This window comes from Neltuma alba, unplaced genomic scaffold, assembly GCF_004799145.2.
Source record: "Neltuma alba isolate B1F8T4 unplaced genomic scaffold, ASM479914v2 tig00002863_pilon, whole genome shotgun sequence".
NCBI classification, from domain to species: domain Eukaryota; kingdom Viridiplantae; phylum Streptophyta; class Magnoliopsida; order Fabales; family Fabaceae; genus Neltuma; species Neltuma alba.
The window spans coordinates 1008441-1035947 of NW_021633048.1; the positions used below are offsets into that span (position 1 = coordinate 1008441).

At 36.2% G+C, this 27507-nt stretch overlaps 2 protein-coding genes and 1 pseudogene across 3 annotated transcripts; 2 read left to right on the forward strand and 1 right to left on the reverse strand.

Moving 5' to 3' along the window:
- Positions 1-7219: 7219 nt before the first annotated feature.
- LOC114739530 (uncharacterized) lies at positions 7220-12866 on the reverse strand. Its single transcript, XM_028927601.1, has 7 exons — positions 12743-12866; positions 12324-12456; positions 11777-11880; positions 10730-10901; positions 10495-10635; positions 10177-10405; positions 7220-10061 (listed from the first exon to the last, which is right to left on the reverse strand). The coding sequence occupies exons 1-7, from the start codon at positions 12772-12774 to the stop codon at positions 7516-7518; spliced, it is 3357 nt and encodes a 1118-aa protein (XP_028783434.1). The 5' UTR covers positions 12775-12866; the 3' UTR covers positions 7220-7515.
- Positions 12867-14708: 1842 nt separating this feature from the next.
- Positions 14709-21563, forward strand: LOC114739605 (beta-amyrin 11-oxidase-like; annotated as a pseudogene).
- On the forward strand, positions 21528-23804 carry LOC114739531 (pentatricopeptide repeat-containing protein At5g48910-like). Of its 2 annotated transcripts, none has more exons than XM_028927602.1 (2): positions 21528-21570; positions 21713-23804. In XM_028927602.1, the coding sequence occupies exon 2, from the start codon at positions 21844-21846 to the stop codon at positions 23740-23742; it is 1899 nt and encodes a 632-aa protein (XP_028783435.1). In that variant the 5' UTR covers positions 21528-21570; positions 21713-21843; the 3' UTR covers positions 23743-23804. The 2 variants fall into 2 exon arrangements, with proteins under 2 accessions (XP_028783435.1, XP_028783436.1); XM_028927603.1 differs by lacking the exon at positions 21528-21570 and adding an exon at positions 21575-21616.
- The last annotated feature ends 3703 nt before the right edge of the window (positions 23805-27507 follow it).

Here is a 27507-nt window from a genome sequence, read left to right on the forward strand (position 1 = left end):
GGGACATTCCAATGGCAGAATGATAGGTGATGTTATACCAAAGCTCAGCCAAAAGCAACCATTTGACCCATTGCTTAGGAAAATCCCCTGTCATACAACGAAGATAACACTCCAAGCGCCTATTAAGAACCTCGGTTTGCCCATCAGTTTGGGGATGATAGGCAGAAGAGTAATGCCAATCCACTCCATACAAGCGAAACAGTTCTTTCCAGAATTTACCATAAAAAATTGGATCCCGATCAATGACTATAGTTTTAGGAAAACCATGTAATTTAACCACATTATCAAGGAATATCTGGGCAACATCGACAATTTTATAAGGATGTTTGAGTGGCATAAAATGAGCGGTTTTGGACAATCTGTCAACAACAACTAAGATTGTAGTTTTAGAACAAGATATGGGAAGTCCCCCAATAAAGTCCATAGATAAATCAATCCAAATGTGAGCAGGAATAAGTAGAGGTTGGAGGAGACCAGGTGGAGCGACCAATTCAGGTTTAAATCGCTGGTAGGTGGTACATTCTCGAACAAAATTCCTAACATCCCTTTCCAGCCCTTTCCAACAAAAAAGAGATGAAAGACGTTTAAAGATAGCGTGCATACCAGAGTGGCCCCCAATTCCACCAGCATGAAAATAAGTAAGCAATTTAGTCCGGAGACCACGATCTGCCCTAACTACTAACTTCCCACAGCGTTTAAGTGACTGATTATGCCATGTATACTTAGGGTGAGATAGAGGATCTTGCTCCAAATCTTTAATCAGCTGCTATAAATGACTGTCAACCAACCAAGAACCACGAACTTTATCATACAGGAGTGAAATAGGGGCTGTCAATGCTAAGCAAGACCCTTCAAATCTGCAAGAAAGAGCATAAGCGACTGTATTATCACTTCCTTTCCTGTAAACAATCTCATAATGTAGCCCCCATAGTTTATGTAACCATTTAAACTGATCCTGAGTCAGGTCACGCTGCTTAAGCAGATGCTTTAGTAGTAGATGATCAGTTTTAACAAGGAACTTCTTCCCACATAGGTATGATCCCCATTGCTTAACAGCAAAAATGATCGCAAGTAGCTCCCGCTCATATGCAGAGAGTGGTTTTTTTCGGGGAGGCAAAGCTTTACTAGCAAATGCAATAGGATGCCCATTTTGAGATAGCACAGCTCCCAAACCAGTCCTTGAAGCATATGTTTCAACCACAAAAGTGTCCTTAAGGTTAGGTAAAGCCAGAACTGGAGATGAAACCATAATCTATTTCAACATAACAAAAGCATCATTAGCAGCCTTAGACCAGACAAAGGGAACATCCTTCTTTAACAAGTCATTTAAGGGTCTACGAATAGTCCCATAATGTTTAATAAATCACTGGTAGTACCCAGTGAGGCTAAGGAAACCTCATAAGTCCTTAACAGAGGTAGGTGTGGGCCAAGAGGAAACGGCTTCAAGCTTCTTAGGATTTGCTTGAACTCACAGGCCAAAAATAATATGTCCAAGATAATCAAGCTGAGTGGTAGCAAAGATACATTTAGAGGCCTTGGCAAACAATCGGTGCTAACTCAAGGTGGACAAGGTAGTCTCTAAATGGTGCAAATGAGTATGCCAATCTCTACTATACACTAAAATATTGTCAAAAAAATACCAAAATGAACTTTCTCAAATAAGTCTTGAAAATGGAATTCATGAGGCCTTGAAAAGTAGTCAGGGCATTGGTCAAGCCAAAAGGCATGACAAGAAATTCGGAGAGTCCTTCATGGGTGCGGAAAGTAGTCTTAGGAATATCATCCTCCTTCATACGATTTTGGTGATATCTTGCTCTTAAATCAAGTTTGGAAAAAAAAACGTTGCCCCTATTAGTTCATCCAATAACTTCTCAATAACTGGGATAGGGAACTTATTTTTGATGGTTGCCTCATTCAACCTTCTGTAATCAATGGAAAACCGCCAAGTGCCCTCTTTCTTTTGTACTAGGACAACTGGAGCTGCAAAGGAGCTAGAACTATCACGAATAATCCCATTAGATAACATATCCTTAACTTGTTTCTCAATTTCATTTTTCTGAATAGGTCCATAACAATACGGTGTACAGCTAATTGGCTAGTCAGTCTGGAGGGAAATAGAATTATCAAAAGCACGAGATGGAGGTAAGCTTGTAGGCTCAATGAAAACATCATCAAAAGCAGTTAAAACTCTTGTCAACTCTTGTTGTTGGTCACAACTCAATGAAGAAGGAATTAATCCAATTTGTAAGGTAGGAGAAGTCTAAATCAAGAAAGCATGAGCAGCTAACAACACATCTCGGGAAGAAGAAATTTCCTCAACATGACCCAATTCTTTATAATCAATGCCATGAAGTTCAATCTGGTGGCCATTAAACATAAACTCAAATAATTTCTGGTCCATGTCAATAGAGAATTTATTGATAGTACGCAAACATTGAGTCCCTAAAATCACATAATAACCTCCAATTTTCATGACCAAAAAGTCAGCAGAAAAGATTGAGTCCCCCATGTCCCAAGAAAGAGTAGGGCAATACTTAGAAACCTGTACCTTCCTTGTATCAGTGACAGCCAACTAAATAGGGGATTGCTCCTTAGCTTTTACTTGCAGATGACATGTTGTGGACGTTTCAAGCACATTGTGAGTACTACCAGTATCAATCAGAATTATCACTGTTTGATTTTTAATGCGGCCCACTAACTTCAGTGTTGAAACATCTTCTTGCCCTTCAATAGAGTTGATTCTACCAGACTCAACAGGAACCTCCTCGAGAGCATTCTTAAAGTATTCTTCATTATCATCAACAACCAACAAAAAGATATGGGAGTCCTTACAGCGATGGCCTATAGTATACTTCTCGATACACTAATAACAGAGTCCCTTTCGGCGCTTCTTATCCATCTCCTTCCTTGAAAGTTGTTTAGAGGGCTTGGAAGGAGCGGCCGAGTACCCTGGAGAAGATGCTGAGGCCGAGTAAGCAGACCTGACGGGTGTGGTTTGGGCAGAGGACCTGACGCTGCCTGCCTGATGATCTGCGAATGGTAGGCCGGAGGAGGGGATCATGACTATAGAGGATTTCAACCCACCAAATTGCAGAGGTTTCAGCGATGTGGAAGGATGGCTTCGACCAGCCAGGGCATGTTCATGAACATCACACTAGAGAGGGATGTTAGACAAAAATTGAGAACAATCTTCTGGACGTCAGCACGCAAACCGTCGATGAATAGATTCATCACAACCTCATTAGGGATATCGACTTCTGATAAGAGTTCATCAAATTGATGCTCATAATCAAGAACAAAGCCATCGAGTTGCTATAACTTTTTGAGAGCAATACTGGGACTCTCATCACGCACATCAGCGAATTTCTTCTCCATGTGAGAAAAATAGTCAGACCAACTAATATCAGAGAAAGAGCAATGCCACATAAAGGTCTAGTGCCATCTTAAAGCATGCCCTTCCAGATATATACTAAGGAGGCGAATGCGATGCTCCGATGGGGTTCTGTTGACTTCAAAAAACTGGCGACAACGATAGGCCTGCCCATAAGAGTCAGACCCATCAAACTTTGGAAAGTCAACACGGCTCTGTTTGGTAGGTACAGAATAAGCAGAATGGAAGTGATTAGGTTCATTAAAAGAGCCAAAGGTTGGTATACGAGGCGGTGAGAATGACGAGGAGCCACTGTTGCTCGCTACAACACGTTTGCCCACATCGGACGTAAGAGATGAGACCTTCACAGCAATGTCCTTAAGGTAATCATCGAACTTAGTGTTGGCAGATTGCAACTCATCCAAGTGAGCATTAATGGAGTCGATGGATGCTTGTTGAAGGTCCAAGCGATGCTCAAGCTCAAAGAAGCGTTCTGATCAAGTCTTTAGAGCCATACCAGAGAGGTGGCTTTGATACCCTTTGGCTAACAGAAAGGAAGGAAAATCAGTAATATCATTCACAAACATAAAGATGTAATATTACAGAGTATATAGCCCTGGCCACGTTATGACCCCTTTCTCTCTCTTCTAACTAACTTCTTAAACATTTACCGAAATGGTCATTCTAGAATCTGTTTATAGTGTAAAAAGCATAAGTAACATGCAATAACATATAACATGTTTCATTAAACTATGGTCTCTCTCTCACCCAAAAAAAAAATCTATAGTTCATCCTTTGATGATATGCATTTTTTTCCTGTTTCGATGCTAATACCAACAAATTTTCAGAAGATATATTAAGATTGGCTAATATAAATCAATTGGGTTTTTTGACCTTGGTAAATCAACTAGGTTGACCTCCTTGGACATACTACTTTCAGTCTTTAATATAAGAGTTAATTTGACATTTAATTTAATTTGAAATATAAAATTCTAATTCACTTTATCTTTTATATTTATCCATTTCTTTTTAAAATAGTTCTTGCAATAAGTTGCACATTTTAAAATTTTCATCAAATGGTAGTTCTACTTAATATATACTATATCCAATCTCAATTATAAGACTTCGTTTCATCAAATGAGGTCTTATACTTAGGATTGGAGGTAGTATGATTAGTAAGGATATTTCAGGAAAAACAATATCTATTTATTACAAATAATTAACTTAACTGGTTTTCTTAATTTATTCAAATTGATCAACTAACTCTTATGTTAAAGACAAAAAATACAGTATTAAGCTTGGTTTTGTATGAGTCATTTTTTGACCATTATTCTGGCCGGAAAATTAAAAAATTGCAGCATTACATCTTTAATTCTAGTGGTTCGACTCAATCAAGTGGAAGTTGTTTGGCAGATGCTAGTCTTTATTCTCCGTAGAGCTGTTGCCCACAGCATACCCTCTCACCTTGGTTCGCAACTATGGTCTTGCTCATGCTATTGGAGAGTTTTGTATTTTTCATTTATGTATACTAAACTTTAGGGAAAATCCCAGAAAAAGCCTCTAGAATATACCAAATCCCAGATTGGGTCCTTAAATTTCGAAAATGACAGAATGGGTCATTGACCCAATCTGTCATTTGTGAAATTCAGACGAATTGACATTTTTGCCCCTGAGCAAAAGTGAGTAGTTATTCTCTAAACAAATCTAGGTAACGCTTATACTGTTCTAGTGATTACAAGATTCGTTGTAGTTAATAATAAGGTACTTGACAATAATAAGATACCTGACTATGAAAAAATGAGTAGTTATTCTCTACACAAATCTAGGTAATGCTTATATTGTTCTAGTGATTACAGAATTAGTTGTAGTTAATAACAAGACACCTAACTATGAAAAAGTGAGTAGTTATTCGCTACACGAATCTAGATAACACCTAAACTCTTATAGTGATTCCTTGAATTATTGTAGTGAATGAATAAATGAGGGCAAAATTGTCAATTCACCTGAATTTCACAAATGATAGATTGGGTCAATAACCCATTCTGTCATTTTCAAAATTTAAAGACCCAATCTGGTATTTCTCATATTCCAATGACCTTTTTTGGGATTTTCCCTAAACTTTATGTATTTTCATTCTTTTATATAATATAATTGACATTGTTATTTACAAAAAAAAAAAGGCTGGCCACGTTCATATGAAGCTTTCTCAGTGACAATTTCATTAATGCACAAGACTTGAGCTTGATCTTTTAGTTAAAAGAAAGAACTAAACCAATTGTCATGGTTTCTTTGATAATAATTTTATTAATGGGATGTACTAACAATGGAAAACTGAAAATAAATCGTTGATGTAAAGAAAAAAATTAACTACAAAAAATTACAATATAAAAAAATAAGATTGTCTTGAACATTAAATTAAAATTTTTAACGTAATTTTTTATAATTAATTAATTAAATTTAATACATATTCCTTTTACTATGAGCACATCTAATTTTTAGAACACAGACTATTTCTGTAATCAAAATCTACGGCAAGAAGTCCACGTTCGGCTTAAAAGCGTGTGGAGAAGAAAATATCCAACTACATGCAAAAGAGGACATTGACACCCAAAAAAAAAAATAATCTAGCAAAAAAACGAGAGAATAAAAAATGAGGACGTTGACTTTTATTTTTTGTTTCTATTCTGCTCAACTCTCACCATGTCCAACCGGTCATTCATGCTCATGATTTGACGTAATAAGTATTAGCCCCAAAAATAATATTACCCCCTCCACGGCTTAATATAGAACAAGCTGCTTGATATAAAAAATCGTTAAAAAATTTAATTTGATCTTAAATATAAAATGTTAATCTATTTTATTTCATATTTTTCTTAATATTTTTATTGATTGCAAGAGATTTTTACCAAGATATGATTTCAACATACATAATTAAAAAGGGCAGTTTACTGGAATCAATATATATTTATTATAAATAACTAACTTAACTAATTTTTTTAGTTTTTTTTAAATTGATTATTTATTTCTTATATTAAGCACCAGAAATACTCCTCCGATCCTTAATATAAGACCCATTTAACTAATTTGATTAGATTAAGGTAGTTAGGTAAGTTAGTTAATTATAAGAAATATGACATGTTTTTTTTAAAATACCATAATCATCTTTCTCAATACCCTCTCTCCCTTTTATACTTGATTATGGTTGAGAGAGTATCCATAAGGGTAATTTAGAAAAACTTGATAAATATAATAAATGGGTCTTATATTTAGGATCAAAACCAACTCAACAATTGGGTCATATATTAAGGACCGGAGGAGTAATATTTTGATTAAAAGCGTGGTGACCAGTCTTAGCGGAAAACGCTCTTTCTTCCTATCTGTTCATGGGTACTAAACAGTTATTGATATTTAATTTCATCCTAGATAGAAGTATTCGAACTTCAATTGTATTTTTATTCTTTTGTCGCCAAGGAAGACTAATAGAAGTAGCACGAGCGATTGATGGTTCACAGTTTTTCTTTTTTTTTTTTAATATAATCCCACACCATAAATATTCTAAAATAATTTGGGTCCTTAAGTTGAATTTCATTATAAATATAAGATTTCAACATGTTTTATCTCTCATATTTATCATTTTTTCTCAAAACTAACTTAACTTATAAATTACTATATAATATAATGTTGGTTATGAGAAATTTGCACAATCACCTGTAAATTTTCTTAGAACAAACATGAGAAACAGGTAATACCAACCCAACTAGTCATGTGTCACGTTCAGACATCCCAGCTCAACTCAATCCAACTCCATGAATATAAGCGACAATACAACTGGTGCAAAAGCCAAAGAAATAAATAAATAAAGATCCCAGGACTATATGCCCATGACACAAATCTTACTCGTAAGGTTTCTGAATTCTAATGGAGGTTCTAACACAATCACATATACATCTGGTACTGTTCAATTTATTGGATATGCGCCAAAATGGTGTAGCGAAACAAATGCATAATCTCAATTTATACAAGAAAAATGTATGAATCGCAATGTTCCTAATGTAACTAAAATCTTATTCCACAGATTTACATGTAGAAAAGGAACCAACTATTATGGAAGAGCCCTGATATTGCTGCATGCAATCAATTCAAATTCATTGACGACCCTTCTTAAGAGATAGGAAGTGTGCAGCGAAGGAATCATAGTCGGGCAGCTTAGGATGAACGTGACTAGCCGCCGCCTTATCATTAGAGGGAGCATCTCTATCAGTACTTGGAGAACCTGAAGCCTCTGCGTTATCTGGTGTCACTGTTCTAGGTAAAGGATGGGAAGGTTGCACCTTCGCAGATGGCCTTGTAACTTCATCTAAGGACTTGCGAGAATCTGGGATTGGTTTAAATGCTGCTTTTTCTGCTGATCCATGCTCAGGGTTTGGCACATTATCAGAGCTCACCATCCTGGAAGAGGCCATTTTCTGTTTTTCACTGTCGTTATAAGCTCTTGAAGATTTCCATACGAGTCCTGAGCCAGACGCCGAAGGAGCGTCCTTGGAGGTTGAACTTGCACCAGATTTTGAAGAAGTTGCTGTCCTTCTAGGAAATCCACTAGCAGGGCGTGCACGACTGTCTGAATTTTGTCTGGGAACTTCATCCTCAGAATAACTACTATCAGAATCAAAGTAAGTATACGAGACCTTGGATCTTGATTTCTTCCTTGCTTCACTTTCCTCTGGCTTTTGAATGTGAGGGTCTTGAGTATCAGTCCTGTCTTCTTGCGACTTCAGATCAGGGTTGAAACTATCAGAATCCAATGTTTTCTGTTCTCTCACCATACTTCTCCTTCCACTACTCACTTTACTCTTATATGCATCCTGATGAACATCAGAGTTCACTGACGTCCTCCGAGAAGGAAAAGATCCTTCATTCTGCACTGGAATGTCCTCCAAGGATGAAGAACCCTTATTTGAGCTTTTAAGATATGGTGGCCGCCTGATACCTTTATTGCGAAACCCACCCTTCAGTGATCCGTAGTTTAATTCCTTACCACTTTCTTCTATAAGAGATTCTTCTGAAGTATGAGGTGACTTTGATGAGAGGACGCTTGTCTTGAAATTTGAACTCAACGAAGAACTAACTTCAGAAGATGGCCTGTTGGTTGGCAGTTCATCATAACTGTAATTCTTTCCTGGCACACTAGTGATGTCTATCTTTCCCTTAAAATTCTCTTCCACTGTATCTAAATCAGCTAAAGATGAAGATAGTCCAAGCTTTCTGTCAGAATCAACATTTTTATCATACAATGATGAGGACTCTAAGGCCTCATGGTTTGCACTCCGACCAGGGAAAGAATTTCCATGATTGTAACTCTCGGTAACGTTAGACTTGACCATATCCTCCTCACTATCTGAACTTGGACCATCTGAATCATCAAAAGTCACAGGTGGCAAGTCTTCTTTCCCAGAAGAAACAGCAGACTTTCTCAAGCTTTGAGAAACCTCAGAAAAATGTGACTGTGAACTTAAGCCTGTCTCTTTCCCCTCAACGACTTGTCCAGGGCTCCAAGCATTGGTATTAACTAATGGATCTGCATGTGATTTGTTATCAAGAGATGAGAAGAACGAACCAGATCCCTCTTCCAGATGCGTCTTATCCAAAAATTTATAATCATCATCCTCTGATGCTGAATCATCAAAAACAACAGGCGTATCATCATGAGAAGTCGTTTCCATATATATGCTATGAATGTTTCCTTCATCAGTAACAGAAAGGTCTCCCACAGGACTGTTGTTTATCTTAGGATCATTCGACTTGAAAACATCATTACGATTATCACTTGTCATACTAAAGTGAGAACCAGAAGGGGAAGCATTTCTAGATTGCCTATCCATCCTTCCATCTCCAAAGAGATCATAGTTCTTCATTCCAGTATCCATATCAGCATGCTGTTCACTGACTACATCTACTTCAGTTCCACTCGCCCCTTTTTCCATGCTCACTTCATATAGGTAGTCACTATTTTCTTGCCTAAACAAACTATTTTCAGGATATAAATTTGCCATTTTAGAATCCACAGCAAACGGGTTATCATCATTAAAAGGACCTCTAGATGTGAAGGAAGTAGACTGGGGACGTTTCAGCACATTCTCATGAATATCCCTGTAATATTCATCAGGCGCTCTTACTGGTCTATCCTGTTCTTTTCTGTTAATTTCCTCATTATGCATTGCCAAGCTACTACTGCGAACGATGTTATCAGCAGGACCAGTAGAAATATGAATTTCATCTTGAAAAGGAGGATAAGGTAATTCATTACTCTTGCGTGATATATGTGATCCAGTTGAATACTGCCTGCTGGTCTTTTCATGGTTTGATTGTTCTGGAGCTGCACTAGCAGTCATGCCTGAACGTTCCGTAGGAAGATGTTTGTCATCATGAAATAAAAATTCTTGAGGAACTTCATGTCTTAAACCACTTCCAGAAGAACTCTGTGATCCACCTGAATACTGCCTATTGATCCTATCACGGTTTGAGAGTTCTGCAGCAGCCCGAGCAGCCATACTTGCACGCTCTGCAGATTCTGCAGCTGCCTGCGCAGCAGAGGCAGCATCTTTAAATTCCATGTTCCAATTTATATTATCCGTAGGGGCACCCCTTCTGTTTTCATAATAAGCTGCAGAATCCATTTCTTGATTTCCAGTTCCTGTTAGACAGGTCCCCACAAATCCATGCAATGGACAGGATATAAGTCCCAAAATAGAGCATATTATCATCATCTTCGAACAAAATAGATGACATAAAGTAACTGAAAAAGTTACCTGAAGATCTAATCCCTGGACTAGTGGTCCCTGATGTTGTTGACTTACCGCCACCAACCATTTTCTCGGCATCATTTGTGGCCTCAACTAAATTTGTAGGCATATTTTGCATTTTTTCATATTCAGAGAAACCACGTAAATTAGGAGGTCCCATTTCATCACGAACAAGTGGAACATGAACTTGAGGAGGTTCCACGTAGTTACCCTTCTCATAAGCATTTGTCCCAACCTTGAAAGATCAATAATGTCATATAACACAGCATGACGTTTCCATAATGATACAAAATCAACTAATCATCCATGCTTGACAAAGCCTACCTGTGAACCTTGAGAAAGCTTTACATCACTTTCTCCAAAAGACTTGGGTTCCCACTTTATATTATGTTCCTCTGCAATTGCAGTCAGTATTTTCATCTTAGTTGGACCATCAGGTGCTTTGGCAGACAGTTTCTCGACCAACTGAAAAGACAAAATCAAGTGAAAACAAAATTAACAATAAATAAGCTTAAAATTAGTCCTTGTTGCAAATTTTTAAGAAGGAAGAGGAACTTGCCAGACGATTTACACCACAGTCAGGGCGTAATTCAACAGCTGCTGAGATGAATTCTTTTCCATACTTAGCTGTAATATGCTTTCGCACATCCATGAGCTCAGGTATATCTGAACATCGTGGTGATGCAAATATTACACTTGATATTGCCTCCTTCAGATCGATGGGACAGTTTCTGAGGGAGAAAACAAAGTGAGCCACCTCAAACAACTACAAACTAGATTCTCAGTCGCAAATTCAACAGTGTCAAGCAAAATACACAAGCAGTTAATCCTTAAGGCAAGCGCAAGGTCATAGCATGTGGTAAAATATATACACAAAAGCATGCATGGAAAAAATTACATGAATGGGAGATAATACTGAATTGAACATGATGACAAATAATGAAGCACCGCATTACAGAAACCAGCACAAGTAAAGCCAAAAGGTTTCAGTGGACCTATTCACTGGTATACCAGATGCAGATTTTCTGTATGAAGAATAATCGTAAGGCTGATAAAGAAGCTTCAAGGATGAAGCCTTGCAGATCAATGCTCTATCTACACTGCATCCTTCCTTCAAGACGGAAGTGAACTTCTTAACCTATCATCATCCACCACCTCCCTATAAGAAAGGTTGTAGCTGATATTGCTTATATTTTTCACACAAATTCAGATTCTCCAGAAATGAGGTGTTAACATGATCAATAAGATGGCAAAGACATAGTTCCACGTTTTGTCAAGTTGACTTGCCTGCTCGCTATTCAAATCCTAGTCTGATTACAACTTGTCCTCAGCCCCACTATAACTTTTACTCTTTCATAGAGTTCCAAAAACTACGATCATACATTTACTTGACAAAGCATGACATGTGAGATATAGAAGAAAATTTTGTTTTGTTGGCTAAATTACCCATGTATTTTAATATAAACACCAAGGCAGACCAGCCCAAAAATTGAACAGGTGATATTAACTAAACAGGAAAAACATACAGTAAACATTAAAAGCAATTTCATGATGTTGACAAAGTAGAATGCACCAAAATTATTTGGACGAGTTTCAGATCACATACTTCTGTGATTCAATCATTGGCAAGCGAGCTGCAATCAGCTCACAGTATATTTCTATAAGATCATATGCGGCCATTGTCTTTTCTTCCCTAACAACATGTTCAACCTGAATGAACAATGAAATAAAAGTCAAGGGTCACAAAAAAAGCATCACAGAAAGAGGAAGAAAAAGTTTTGCCAGTTACCATATTACAAGCACAACTCAAGCAACTGGAGTATTCTATAATTTTTCAGTCATTTTAGAATCTGGTTGTACTGTTTCGATCCATTTCTGAGGCACTTAAATTGCCACAAGCATGTGGCATTTCGATTTTAAGGCGTCACATCAGTGGTTTGGAAATTTATCTTCATCCACTGGGATAAATAATAGAGTGAAGATTGAGTGGTTTTTTTCACCATAATCGTGGTACCAGTCCATAACGATCAAAGTCGAATCAAACCCCAGTTTAAAGACAAAATGAACTTGAGCAATAGGGTTATTTTATACCGACATAAGCGATGAGGCTGTTTTTAAGGACAATTATGGATTTCTCTTATCTATATTATTACCCGGATTCTAGCAGTCTGGTCCTGCCCAGACTCGAGCAATTGGGCTAATTCCCTCTTGTGTTGCTTCACCAGCGCTTCTCTTCTATTCTTCAAAAGCTTTATTCTTGAAACCGCGAGTTTTAACGCTGTTTTGCTGTAAGGAAGTTCAAAATACAAACATATTGTTATTTTCAATAGAAAAACCATCTCCATCAAGAAAAATTACAAGATTATCAATTGCAACACCAAACCGGAAAGTTAATTTCAAATCAGTATACTGCACAGAGACAACGACAAACACTAATTAGATTTCTAGGCGAACATGGAATCTGCTATCAGCGAATTCTACCACAAGTCAATCACTAAAGGATCATATCAGCCTACTGAAATCGCCGAACGGCATAATAAATCGGTGTGGGCAAGACAAGATTGATTATTACCATTTCGCGGGCTTAAAGCTTCGATGTAACATATTTGCTACGTAATCGGAGAGAAGACTCTGATTCTGCTTCAATCAAAAGGATTGGATACGGAGCAGTTGTGCAGTTATGGAATAAGGGTACTTTCTAGCAGCGAAAACGTGAAAGAAACGGCTTTTTGGTTGATGAAATTAGTTGTTGAGGAGGAGGAAGGCAACAACAAAATTGGATCTTATAGTCTTACAGGTTAAGAAAAGAGAGAATAAGCAATAGTTATTGGAACTTCGCGGCAATTCGGATTAAAGAAGCGAAGAAACCCAGGCGGCCCACATGGCCATGGGAACCACGAGGGACGGAAGCCGAAGCTGACTTTCTCTCTCTTCGGAAAGTTCCTTCCTCCAATGAATCTCTCTCTCTCTCTCTCTCTCTCTCTCTCTCTCTCTCTCTCTCTCTCTCGTGAAAGGAACTTCGATAAGCGCTAAAAACACGCCATCGCAACAAAAGAGAGGAATTAATTTTTTTGACCAGAAGAGGAGAATTAATTAGTATTTACTCCGCCGGTTCTAAACTACTCTCCGGGCCATCCCGTTTAACTTTTAGTTTGATCTTAATTATAAGATTTTAATCTATTTTATCTTTTATATTTATATATATTTTTTAAAGATAATCTTTCTAATAATGATAGTTCTAACTAACACATTTAATTAGCAAGGATATTTTAGGAATGACAACACTTATTTGTTACAAATAACCAACTTAACTTACTTCCTTAATCTCCTCAAATTAGTCAACTGGGTCTTATAATTAGAACTGGAGGTAGTACTACTGAGTCATAATTCATTTCTAAAAATTTAAAAATATTAGTTAAATTAATTAATTATAAAATAACATTTTCCTAATCCTAGGTATAAGAATCATTTTATGGTAAAAGATTTATACAACAGAGTAAGTCTTATGTTTAGAATCAGAAAAGTACCCAAATATCCAATTTTTGGCCATCATGTAAGCAGATTTTCATAAAAGTAATCTTTTTAATCATTTGAATTGATTCAGCTCAACAAAAAATATTTGAATTGAAAAATATTAATATTCATGATGAAAATAAAAATGTTTAATATATATAATTAATAGAAAAGGTTTAAAAAAAATTATAAATTTGAGAGATAAAATAAATTAAAATTTTATAACTTGTGTAATTAAAATAAGGGGTTGCTCTCAATAATAATTTAGTAATATAGCCAAGATAAGTCTCTCTTCTGGCTTGCTTTGCGCAGGGAGCTAGTGATGGGGCTGTTTAAATAACTTATAAATAATTTTTTAATAATAATTATGAAATATTAAATAAGTGCGTAAAATTCTTTAAGAAATAGATAGATGATTGTGGGGCATTGCTGCCGTGCGTGGCCTGTTGCAATTACGGTGTACGAGGGAAGATGGGAAAGGACTTTTTCCAGTGTAAAAGTACATCTAAAGAAACAAATCGCAATGTTCCACTTTTGCTCCTTTTTGTGGTTTCTCCAGACCATGAGAATTATCTTGAGTGAGAGTGTCTCCTGAGTTTGTTCATGCGGTTAAAAAGTTTAACCTGTTCATCACAATATTTATGGGTCTAGCATGTTTCTAAGAAAGTATATAATAGTCGATATTATCTGCTTAAGTTTGCCCCAAAAAGGAAGTGAATCTCATGATGTGCAGTGGGTAACAACGATACAGGAGGTGTTGGGATTGCAACCAAACTATGATTTCAGAAGTGATTTTACGGTCTATGAAGTAAATATGTAGAAGAGTTTATCTCGATTTACGGAAAAGTACTTTTCAAAAACACTTCTGGGTATTCCCAAACACCCCCATAGTTAGAACTTGAACGTGATTAAGATTATTGATTAGGAATCATTATTTAGTTGCTTACTGAACAAATATGCCTTTTCCTCTCTTACATTCCACCCATCAAAGAATTTGAAAGGATAACAGCTGAAAACAATTTCTTAATAATTTGAAGACCCAGCTTTACTTTGTTCGAATTCTTCATGACTATACATATAAGCTCAGATTTTCAGGGGACAATTCAGAATCTACTCCCAACTTATTTTGCATATGACGATGGGCCAGTGAAAACTGAAGCCTTGTCCGATTCAACATTTTGAGAAAGCAACATGGGCTAACATTCATGACCAAACATGAGCAATACTTCCAAACCCAGAAAGGAAACATTCCATGAAACTTCTCCATTTCTTTATCATCCACTTCCCTAATATCCTGAACCTTTTCATCAAATCTGCGGCTGAAAAAGGGCAAACGCACCTTTACAACACACACTACAAGAATTCTCCCTCTGATCCGCTTTTTATTTCACGCACACTACAAGAATTCATCAAATCTCTTTTTAAAAGGAGATCTAGTTAACATTGAAAGAAAAACCAGGGAAAATAATAAATAAGAAGATTGACAGAGGAACAGATAAAGGAGGTGTTTGGCAAGTCTCAAAAGTACTTCTGAGAAGCACTTTTCCGCAAAACGAGACAAATTCCTCTATATATTTACTTCGTAAACCGTAAAAGCACTTCTGAAACCATGGTTTGATTTCCATCCAAACACTCTTAAAATTAAACTAAAAAAGTCATCAAGTTTTACTATTATAGTCACTTTTTGGCAAGGAACAAAAAACCGGACCGGAGAGTAAACCGGTCGAAGCAGTGGGTTAAGGGTCACTGGTCGGACCAGGGGTCGGACCGGGGTCGGACCGGTCATATTAAAATAATATAATTTAATTCAATCATCAAATCATCATTCTAAATTTCTAATTTCTAACACTTCTGAAGTCTGATTATTACCTAAACAGCAATGGAGCGGAGGAAGCAAAAAACAATCAATCAAACGCAACTCTAACATCTAACACTGTGCCTCCGTCTCCACAACGAGTACTCAAATAACCAAACCTGAAACCTCTCGGCTAGTAAAGCAACTCGAAAGGCAGAGGCGACCACCGTGCAAGCAGGAAAATCCAGGATTTGGAGAGGCGACCACCGTGCCTCCTCTGTCTCGACTCTCCACGACGCACGACAGATCAACCACCGTGCCTCCATCTCCACGGCAAGTCGACCACCGCACCGCTGTCTCCATTGCAACTCGACGGCGCTGCAAGGGATTTGGGGCAGGGAGAATGGTCGACTAGAACGAACTCAACGAAGAAGGGAATGGGAATCTTGGTCAACCACCGTGCCTCCGTCTCCACTACAGGTTGATCGCCGCGTCGCTGTCTCCACTCTCCAAGGTAACTCGACGACGATGCAAGGGATTTGGGGCAGGGAGAACGGTCGAGCTCATCGAAGATGGAAAGGGGATTCTGGCCAGGAGAGAACACAGGGACGAAGGGAATTGAACCGGGCTTGCAAAATTTTTTTTTTTTTTTAAATTGGACGACGTCGTTTGGGCATTGGGTGGGGAAAAAATTAAACCGGTCAACCACCCAAACCGGGCGGTTGACCGGTTTAATACCGGCTTGACCGGTTAATTACCGGTTCTATAGGTGACCGGTTTTTTCTTTGAACCAGACCGGACTGGGGACCGGTTCACCGGTTTTCCGGTTGAACCGGCCGGTCCGGTCCGGTTTTTTTTTCCTTGCTTTTTGGTGCTTTTATTTCTGTTTTAGATATGGCAGAACTGGCATGTATATGTTTGGAAGCCCTAGCATCATTGTGTGCAGTCCAGACGCTTGCCCGAAAGTGCTCACGATGACGACCGATTCGAGATTGCATACCCCACCTCTACCATCGCCCTCATCACCGGCAAGAGATCTTTCCACAGCATTTCCGCTGCCGAGCACAAGCGCCTCCGCCGCCTCACCACCGCTCCCATTACCCGCCACGAGGTTTTGTCTTCCTACATTACGATCTTATCGAAGACATGACCGTTACATTGTTGCAAGAACTGAGTAGCATCCAAATGCCGGTTGAGTTACGTTGTTGACTGAACTGAGTAAGCCAAGTTTGCCTTTGCCGTCATCACCAACATCTTCTTCGGCTTCGACATTGATTCCGTCGGCCTTGGCCTCGTCGAAAAATCTTACACCGACCTTAATCGAGGAATGAAGTCCCTCGCCATTAACTTCCAGGCTTGGCTTGCCACAAGGCTCTCAAGGTTAACCAGCTACACATCGCTCTCTCTCTCTCTCTCTCTGTGTGCACACACACACCTTCTCTATTGTCGAACTTTTTGGAGCTTGTCAGGCAAGAAAGAAGTTGACGAAGATGCTGCTAGGTTTGCTGGAGAAGAAGAGAAGGAGCTTCAAGAGAGAGACAACAAAGAAAGATATGATGGATTTTTAATGGAGGTGAAAGATGAAGTTGGAAGGCAATTAGAGGACGAAGACATAACAGAATTAATTCTCCTGTTCTTGTTAGCTGGTCACGAAAGTACGGCTCACTCTTCAACGTGGATCCTCATGTACCTCTCTCGACACCCACACCTCTTCGGAAAGGCTAAGGTTCGACTCTTGTATATGTATGACATACATCATCGTACCTCAGTATCATATGACCAACATTAATTACAATGTTAGTTTTCGGCATTGTATCCTTGCTAGTAAAAAGGGTGGGACCTTTTGGATTCTCTGACACTCCACTTGAAGATGTGGCAGAGGTTTTGTAAGTTGGATACAGCCGCCTTAAGGCTCCTTCTTAGTTTGCTGATTAGGGTTAGGGTTTTTTGTGCAGGCTATGTTCTTCAGGGTTTTTGTTTTGTGTGCTTTTTTCTGGATAGCCTGCTTTGTTTTAGTATCTTTTATTTTATTTGAAACTCCCCCTTTTTTTGCGGTAAAAAAGGGGGTCAAGTTTAGAATATTTTTTTATCATTATGAAAATAGTGCGTTTTGCTCTCTAGGCCACCTTCCCCAAACCACAACAATTACTTTCTATTATCTGCCTATTTGGATGGGCGTTTTGTGGGCCAAAATGATGTTTAAGTAGTTGATAAATCTGATTGGTTATGTAAGGGTGTTTGGGACAGCTTTTGGGCCATCCCATTTCAGCTCCAAATCGCTGATTAGACAGTGCGTTTTAATAAGCTGCAAGAGAGGAGCTTTTTAAAATTGCATCGTGCTCATACTGGATTGTTGGAAAATTATTTTCTTGTCAGATTTATTTTTATTCCTGCCTTTCCTCATTTATTCTTGCCTTTCCTCATTTAAATTCATTGTAATATGTCAATTCATTTTTTATCATGTTTTACTTTATATTTAAAAATATTTTTTATGATTTCTCTATAGTTTTCAAATTTATTTCGCTCATTAAATTTTACTTCTTCATTATATTATCTCAATTCATTTTTTTTTCATGTTTCACATTATATTTACAATATTTTTTTTATGATTTTTATGAAATTTTAAAATTTAATTCACTCGTTCAATATGACTTCTTTATATTAAATTATTTTAATTTCATTATATTATGTAAAATTATTTTTATTAATCATGTTCATTATTTATTAAAACTCATACCCATTTTGATAATTTTACAACCAAACTTATTTTTACTCAATCATAATCCAAACAAACAACATTTTACCAATATCACTTTTATAAATTAACTTTTTTAAACTCCAATTCAAACACAATTCAGCTTATCCAATTTAACTTTTACCCAACTTCACTTTTCCAATAAGTTACTTTTCCAATCACTAATCCAAACGGACTCTATATTAAGGATTTGATTGATAATGCGTACATTATAGATTAAAAATTTCATTTTTCTCTCAACTAACAACCAAAAAATTACATAAATTTCCACATAAAATTAAAGCAAGTTTTATGTTGCACAAAGGGCAAGAGGAGATCACAGGACGAAAATGTATGTTCGTGGAAGGAAAGGGCTAAGTCTTAAGGATATTGGAAAAATGGAATATCTTTCGACGCTATTTGCATGAAGAATCTTAACCACCACCTTCTTCTTCTTCAATTCTAGTGAACATATTTTCAAAACTTCAATGCTTACCGGTTTTTTTATTAATTAATTGATCCGCAATATTAAAGACCAATCTTTTTATTCTTTTTGAAATCTAGGTTGCACCATTCCCACCCAAAAGATGGAAAATTGTGGTTTGGAATAGAAGTGCTTATATGGATCTTGAGAATTACGTCAACCCCGAGGAATTTGATCCTTCCAGACGGGAAGTACGTACGTTTATACTTTTACGTCCGGTAGATTTAATTTTTTGAATTGGTTTGTTTTTCGACCAGAAATTGGCTTGTTCATATTTATATTTTTAAGATTTGTCCAAACAATAAATATATTTTTACTAACTTTATTCTTAATTGATATACTCTTTATCATTATCTTTTTTCATATATTCTCCCCTATTTTTTTTTCTCACTCACACCTATCACTTATAAATAAAAACATATGTGAGAAAAAAGTATATTTCTAATATAGTTATTATATTACTTTGAAATAATTTTAACTTTTTTTTTTTAAACTACACAATATAGTTAAGTGAATGTTATGACAAGAGAGGAAGTATTATATTAGTGTTAATTCATTATTTATTATTTTGCCCCGCGGGGTATTATTTAGTGATAAATTAATCTGGTGCAGAGCTTTAAAGCAAAAACAGGTTCGTTCCTTCCCTAGACGTGAAGTAGACTGTGCCCTGGAAGTGAGCTGGCCAGGATTGAGATCGCTATTTTCCTTCACCATTTTATTCTCAATTAACTACAGGTTAATTAGCTATTATCCCCCTTACTTTTCATTATATTAGCCACACACACACACATACATATTACGATTAAGATCCGTCATCCACGTACTATATCTGATTACTATTTAAGAATAGTTTTATTTATTACTATCTCATCCTGTTTTTAATATAAAAATTTGTTTAACTTTTATTTTGGTCTTAAATATAATATCTCAATCTACTTTTTCTCTCATAATTATCCATTTTTTTCAAGATAGATCTTGTACTAATGATAATTCTAGCAAATACATTTGATTAGCAATGATATTTTAGGAAAGACAACACTTATTTATTACAAATAACCAATTTAACTAGTTTTTTTAATCTACTCAAATTAGTCAACTAGCTCTTATATTAAAAATCGGAGTTGGTATTATACTACTACTTTGGATCCTTGACATAAGAGCTAATTTGGCTTTTAATTTGACCAAAATATTAGACCCAACTCATTTTGTCTTTCATATTTATCAATTTGTTTAAAGTACTCACTGTAATAGCTATGCTTCTTAAAGATTTCATGAAATAGTAGTTTTAGCTAATACAAATAATTAGCAAAAGTATTTTAAGATAGATAACATTATTTATTACAAATAATTAACTTAATTTTTTTAAGTTTTTTAGATTAGTCAATTAAGTTTTACATTAAGGAGCTAGTATGATGGATTATACATATATGGTGCAGGATGGAGAGAATTAACGAGGCATGATTCAGTGATCTACCTGCCGGTTCCCAGACCTTCAAACAACTGTCTTGCACGAATTATAAAAGGTGACTGGTTACTTATGGCATTAATCTTACGTTAAAGTGTGTGCTTGCGCGCAATAACTGTGATTAATATAATACTCCTGTGGCTTTTTCAGCATATTTTATACATACTAAGAAAAATTTTAAAATACATTAACTCTTTATTAAAATATAATAATTTTCTAATTTTATCCATACACTATAATAAATAAAAGACAAAATAATATTTTCACGCTGAAAATTTAATGAAATGATTTATAATTATAAATAAGACAAAAGAAAATTCTCTCTTTCCTATGAATAGGACCAGAGGAGCAAACTCTTTCCTATTCCCCTTCCATCATCTCTCCTCCTCTAGCCATAAGATGAAACAGAATGTATTTAATTTATTTTATTTTCTGTTATTTTACACTGTATAAAATAAATTTATGCGATAAGTTTTATTTCATAAAGTATAAAAGGTTTTCTTTTTATTTTTTGAGTATTCCCAAACAATGTAGTTGCCTAAAACCGTGCCCTTAATGGTCCTCTCATTCAGAAACAGATATAGAGTATACGGATTTTGTCTTAAACACTGCATCAACCCTTGCTCCTCCTATCCCTACATTGATTAAAAACAAATATTATGTGGTTTTTTTTATTCAATAGATCATATGATTAATTAGTTATGCCCCTAGTCTGGAATTTTTTAATTGCTATCATATTTTTTGGTGAGTTTTATGGATTTATTTATCAATATATATGCATGGGTATAGTGGATTATCCAAAAAATAAAAGTATTGGATCCGTATCTATCCAATTCAGGTATATAACTATATATCCATCATAGAATTCTAAACACACAAGGACTCACAAAGAGAGCAAGGGCGCAGATGGTCTTTTCTTGTCACCCATTGTCGGAAGTAGCAAGGGAGCACAAAATCGTCGTTTTGATGTCACTCATTGTCGTTTTCACGCAACAGACCTCCTTCTGCACATTTTACCCCTGTAGTGTTCATTTCGGTGGATATCTCTCCCTCCCTATCCGAAACTGGAAATCAAAGTCCGCCCTTTTTGAGTTCAATTTTATATGAGGAGGAGGTAAGCTTCAATATTTTCACTTTCCACGCTTCTCAGCGTTTTACTGGTTATCCTCCCACAATCCCTATATCCCCTTCTTCGAAGTATCCCACCACCATCCCCCCGCCCCGGGCTGTGTGCTCCGATTCTGTCTGTTATTTTGCACCTTGTATAGAAAATGACCCCCCCAAACCAAAAACGCCTTATCCTTCCTCTGTTTCGCTGCGAAATAATACCATGATTTGGGAGCTTTCTCCCTTCAGCTGTGTGTTGTTTTCTCCTCCTCTTCCTGATCGTGTTGCTGTGTAGAAGTAGTGTGAGTCTTCTTCCTCCTTCGATGCTGCTGTGTGTGATGGAGGCAAGTGAATACTCTTGCCTCTATTCCTCTGTTCAGTTTGTGTGTGTGTGTGTGTGTGTTGAATTATAAACGTTTTTGCTCTGCTGTGGCTGTTGTCCAGGTTTTTATCGGAGTACAATGTTTTGTTTTTGGGACATTAGGGGATTGAGGAGTGAACTGAGCTCAGAGCTGCATAAACTGAAATAAATCATACATTGTGAGCGCGACAGGTACTGTTATTTGTATTTTACTATGAATTCTGCAACGTTGAACCTTCACCCACCTTCTCGAATTTCACACTGCAAAACCATACGAGAAATGAAGCAATTTCACGCCCTTTTCATCAAAACAGGTCAAATTCATGACCTTTCATTGGCAACAGAATTCCTTAAGCTATGCGCAACCTCGGATTATCGTGATACTCAGTATGCCCTCTCTGTTTTTGCTCAATTACCTGAACGCAATTGCTTTTCTTGGAACACCATGATCAGAGCACTTGCTGAAAGCGACGATGACTGCGGACCATTGGATGCTTTCTTCTTGTTTTGTCAAATGGTTTCTGATGGAATTGTAGAACCTAATCGCTTTACCTTTCCTTCTGTCTTAAAAGCATGCTCTAGGGTCGCCAGGTTAGTAGAAGGAAAACAGGTTCATGGATTTGTAATCAAATGTGGATTGGATAGTGATGAATTTGTCATGACTAATCTGCTGAGGATGTATGTAATGTGTGGGAGTATGGAGGATGCCCAGATTTTATTCACTAGGAATATTGATGGGGCTGAAGATATGAACAGGATGGTGAGGTGTAGTAAGAGGAAGCGAGAGGGTAATGTGGTGCTTTGGAATGTGATGATTGACGGATACGTAAGACTAGGACACATCAAAGCTGCAAGTGAGTTGTTTGATAGAATGCATCAAAGAAGTGTGGTTTCATGGAATGTCATGATATCTGCATATGCACAGAATGGGATTTTCTTGAAGGCCCTGGAAACGTTTCACAAGATGCAGATGGAAGGCGTATCCCCAACCCGTGTGACCTTGGTCAGTGTGCTGCCAGCTATTTCACGCCTTGGGGCGCTTGAATTAGGGAAATGGGTTCATTTATATGCGGAGAAGAATAAGATTCCGATTGATGATGTGCTTGGCTCTGCATTAGTGGATATGTATGCAAAGTGTGGGACCATTGAGAAGGCAATGCAGGTCTTTGAGGGACTCCCTAAACGTAATGTTATAACTTGGAATGCTATAATCGGTGGTCTTGCCATGCATGGTAGAGCCAATGATGCCTTCAATTATTTTTCAAGAATGGAAAGAAGTGGAGTGTCCCCCAGTGATGTTACATACATTGCAATCTTGAGTGCTTGTAGCCATGCAGGTTTAGTGGACAAGGGCAGATTCTTTTTCAATCATATGGTTGATAAACTTAGATTAGAGCCTAGAATAGAACATTATGGATGCATGGTTGATCTTTTGGGTCGAGCTGGTCTTTTAGAAGAAGCCGAAGAGCTTATACTGAACATGAACATAAGATCAGATGATGTTATTTGGAAGGCCTTGCTTGGTGCTTGCAAGATGCATAAAAATATTGAGATAGGTAGGCGAGCAGCTGAGGTTTTAATGCATTTGGCTCCTCATGATAGTGGGGCATATGTGGCTCTTTCAAACATGTATGCTGCAGTAGAAGATTGGGATGCAGTTGCAGAGGTGAGGTTGATGATGAAAGACTTGGATATAAGGAAAGATCCTGGATGTAGTTGGATTGAGATTGGTGGAGTGATTCATGAGTTCGTTGTTGAAGATGATTCCCACCCTAGAGCTAAAGAAATACACTCAATGTTAGAGGAAATTTCCCACAAGTTGAGTTTGGAAGGCCACAGGCCAAACACTACACAAGTCTTGCTTAACATGGATGAAAAACAAAAAGAAAGTTTGCTGCACTACCATAGTGAGAAGATTGCAGTGGCCTTTGGCATAATTAGCACATCGCCAAAAACACCCCTTAAGGTTGTAAAAAACTTGCGCATTTGCGAAGATTGTCATTCATCGATGAAGTTGATCTCAAAAATTTATGAGCGCAAGATAACTATTAGGGACAGGAAGCGCTTTCATCATTTTGAGCATGGTTCATGCTCTTGTAGGGATTACTGGTAGTTTGCATTTTTCCCACATTGGGCAGGTACATATGTTTGTGTTTATTGTCCTAAATATAAATAATTTACTTTTTTCTTTTAACCTGAATAATTGACTTGTTTTTGAAGAATAAAGCACATGAATTATTGGAGTTATTGGAATTGATCTGCACATTGACAGTTGTCTTTCGCTGGTTAAGAATCGGAAATGTTGGATGGGAGAAACTATAGCAGTATATAGCTCCAAATATAACTAATTGGTATGGCTTCTTTCTTGCTAACAAAAAACTTAGATGAGTGAAGTCTCAGGCTTTCATCACGGCTAGTAGCAAGCTCATGACTCAAAAGTACTGTTTGCTATAAAGCATTAAAAATGAGGAATATAGACTAAGATTTTAATTGAAAAAAATTATTAAAAAAGTCTTTAGCATGTGTAATTACTTGTTATATGGGATTACATAAGCTCATGGAAGTAGGATTGAGGAATACTACTTCCTCTCATGGTATTCTTCAATCCTACATACATGGGTTTGTCTAATTCCATATAATAAATAATTACTTATACTAAACACTATTTTCTCAATCTCAATCCCAATTTTCATCTCTCATTTTTAATGCTTCGTACCAAACGGATACCAAAAAGTGCTAATAAGAGTAACGCTTACAAATTACCCATAAACAAGCAATCAGTAAGTGACATGGTCTCGAATTAGCGTTTGTGAGATTATTGATTGTAGCCAATAGAATCTGGGCATTGACAAGGATGCTGGATTTGGATGCGGCAACAATACTCATTGTTCCTTGGTATCTTCGCAACATGGTGCAGCCTATTAAGCACAGTTGCAAGTATTGTTAACAGTGTTTCATTCTAAAACTTGATGGTGAAATGTGTACAAGTTAACTTCTCTGTCATGGCCAGGTTGATTTGCATAGTTATATACAGTCATCAGTATGATGGGCTTTTGCTTCAGATGCTACGCAGTGACTTTTGTTCACACTTCATCACCCATGGGATGAGCACGACAAATCTGAAAAATGGACTGGGCTAGCAAGTGAAAGTTGAAAGCGAGAGTTTCGTTAGCCTGGGCCGAAAAAGTTATCATGAGCTTTTACAAAAAGTGAAGATGACATCCTAGGGTGTCTCATCTTTCCTCAGACACCTATCAATCAATCAATTAATATCAATATATAAATGTAAAATCTATATGAACTGTTTTGGCTCATTTCTTAAATTCTTATGTATTGCAGGAGATATATCCGAGCTCTCTCTTGCCTACTCGTCTGGCTTTGAAGAAGAAAATCAATTGAGAAAAAGGTGATGCAAAGGGAGAAAAATTGGTCATTGATTAATACACAAACGAACTTTGTTAAGTGACAGCCATATCAAGCGATTTGAGTATTTAGAAGTTTGTTGGTGAAGGATGATGAAGTTAGAAGAATTGACACGCTACAATCAATGAAGAGATAATTTCCCACCAACTGCATTTCTCACTTTGATTGAGATTTCAGCAATTTTTTTTTAATGGAAACTCAGTGAACTTGTAATCTCTCTTTGGACTAACATGATGTAACCTCAGAATTTGAAATAAAACAAAAATTGATTACTTTTGACTGTTCAAGTGCATTCCCTACTCAAAACTCAAGTTGAAGATTGAATAGCTCAAGTGGGTTAGTTAATAAAGATTGCGCATTAATTAAACATAATAATTAAGAAATAAAAAAGCAAAAGAGAAAAAGAAAGCAACAAGGGGTGTCATTGATGACTACTGTTTTCATTATGGAAAAAAAGTTATACATGTTCCCACCATGCTCAGCAGCTTTCTTCTCAAATTCCAAAATTGTCTATTTGGTTCTCTCAGCTTCAAAATCTTGTTTCAAATAACGATATTGCTGAACAAAGTACCCTTATCATTAGGTAAAATTTTCCAGAAACATTGTATCTGGAAGTCAAGATTTGGTAAACTAAACCCATGTTAATTTATTTTTAAAGACCAGAGACACAATTAAAATTTCAACAATTTATGGCTATTTTCTTTTTTCCACTTTTTCGGGAGTGGGGTATGTTTCTCTTTTTCCTCAATGGATTCCACCTCCCCCCTCCCATAAGACAAATTCCAACTTTTTCAGCAAGCACCATATAAAATACAATAACGTTGATGAGCTCACAACAACTAAAGTAAATAAAGATCTCAAACTGAAAAGCAATTATATGTGAATGTTTCTAACCAATAATCATAAGGAAAAATGACCCAAAAAAAAGTTAAAAATTACTAAATGTTAAATAAGGAATATCAATAAAAATTTGTTATAATTTGTAAATTCAGTATTATTAACACCAAATAGAGTGTTGTTACCAAACCTGATTTGAGATTTAGTAATTTTTAACTTTTTTTTTATCATTTTCTCTAATCATAAACCTTTTTTATTTTATATATAGACAGGCATAACGAGACAATATATATATAGACACGCTTTTTTTTTTTTTTTTTAAATTTTCGTCTACTAAATCCTAATCCTAATCATCTTGAAGGCTTTATCTTTACTGTTCCTTAGCATTCTGGAGAAACACGAGAACATGATCATTTAGAGCTGGTAATTTTAAGAATTGACTTGACTTTTCTAATGGTTAAAAAAAAATTCAAATAAAAACGCCTTACACAAATCATATCCTCTTTAAAGGGAGTTGTTTAGAACATGTCAATAGCTTTAATACAATTTCTATAGTCCAAACTGTACTCATATATGATCAAATTTTTCTACTTATGTTGTTTTATACATGACATATTGAAATTAATTAAGGACAAATAGACAATTTTAACCCTGATCTTATTTATTTTTTATTTATAATTTTATCCGGGATTTTTTCAGCATAAAATTTTATCCCTAATCTTTTTTTTATAAGAATAAAATTATATCTGAGAAATAATATTATAGTTAAAATTCCATCTTTACCCTATAATTTATATAAGAGCAAAGCGTATATTCTCAAATAGAAAGACACATAAATATGACATAAACGCTAAGAAATCGAGTTTTATATACTTGTATAAACATGATTTAATCATCATGCACTAAATTAATTAGCACACGGCCAAACAATATAACAAACAAGGATGGGCACTAATTAATAATAGATTATGAAAAAAAAAATGGAGAATAATAAAAGAGAATAATGGCGAAGAGGAGCGTGAGATTGAACAGTGAAAGGATAACAATGATGTGTGGATGTCATAATCAAATAAAATGAGTGCTGTGTTTTTTTTTCCCTCCTCCTCCTTAAAGTAAAGGTTGATTATTACTCTTACTCTTTTGATTCTGGCCAAAAAACAATTACTACTCTTTTAATTTTATTTATAAGATATTTTTAATACATCTTGTACAGATTAAAAAAAATCTTAAAATGAATAAATCTTGATTAAAATGCAATAATTTTTTAAACTTTACTCATATTTAATATATAAACCTTTCAAAAGAGGTAATTTTCTAAACCATAATAAATAAAGAACAAAATAACACATTTAGACTAAAAATTTAATAAAATAACTTATAAATAAGATTAAAAAAATTTCTATTTACCCTATAAATATGGCAAGAGGAGTAGATATTACTGCACGCAGTTCCTTTCTTTTCTTTTTTTTTTTAAAAAAGAAATTCTGGCCAATATTATTGCATGCAAATCTAAACCAATCAATGTGTTCATATCTGCTTGCCTCCACTTTAGATGCGTGGACCCTCTTATGTTGATTCATTACTCGCCGCTTTCTATCCTAAATATAAAAATTAAATA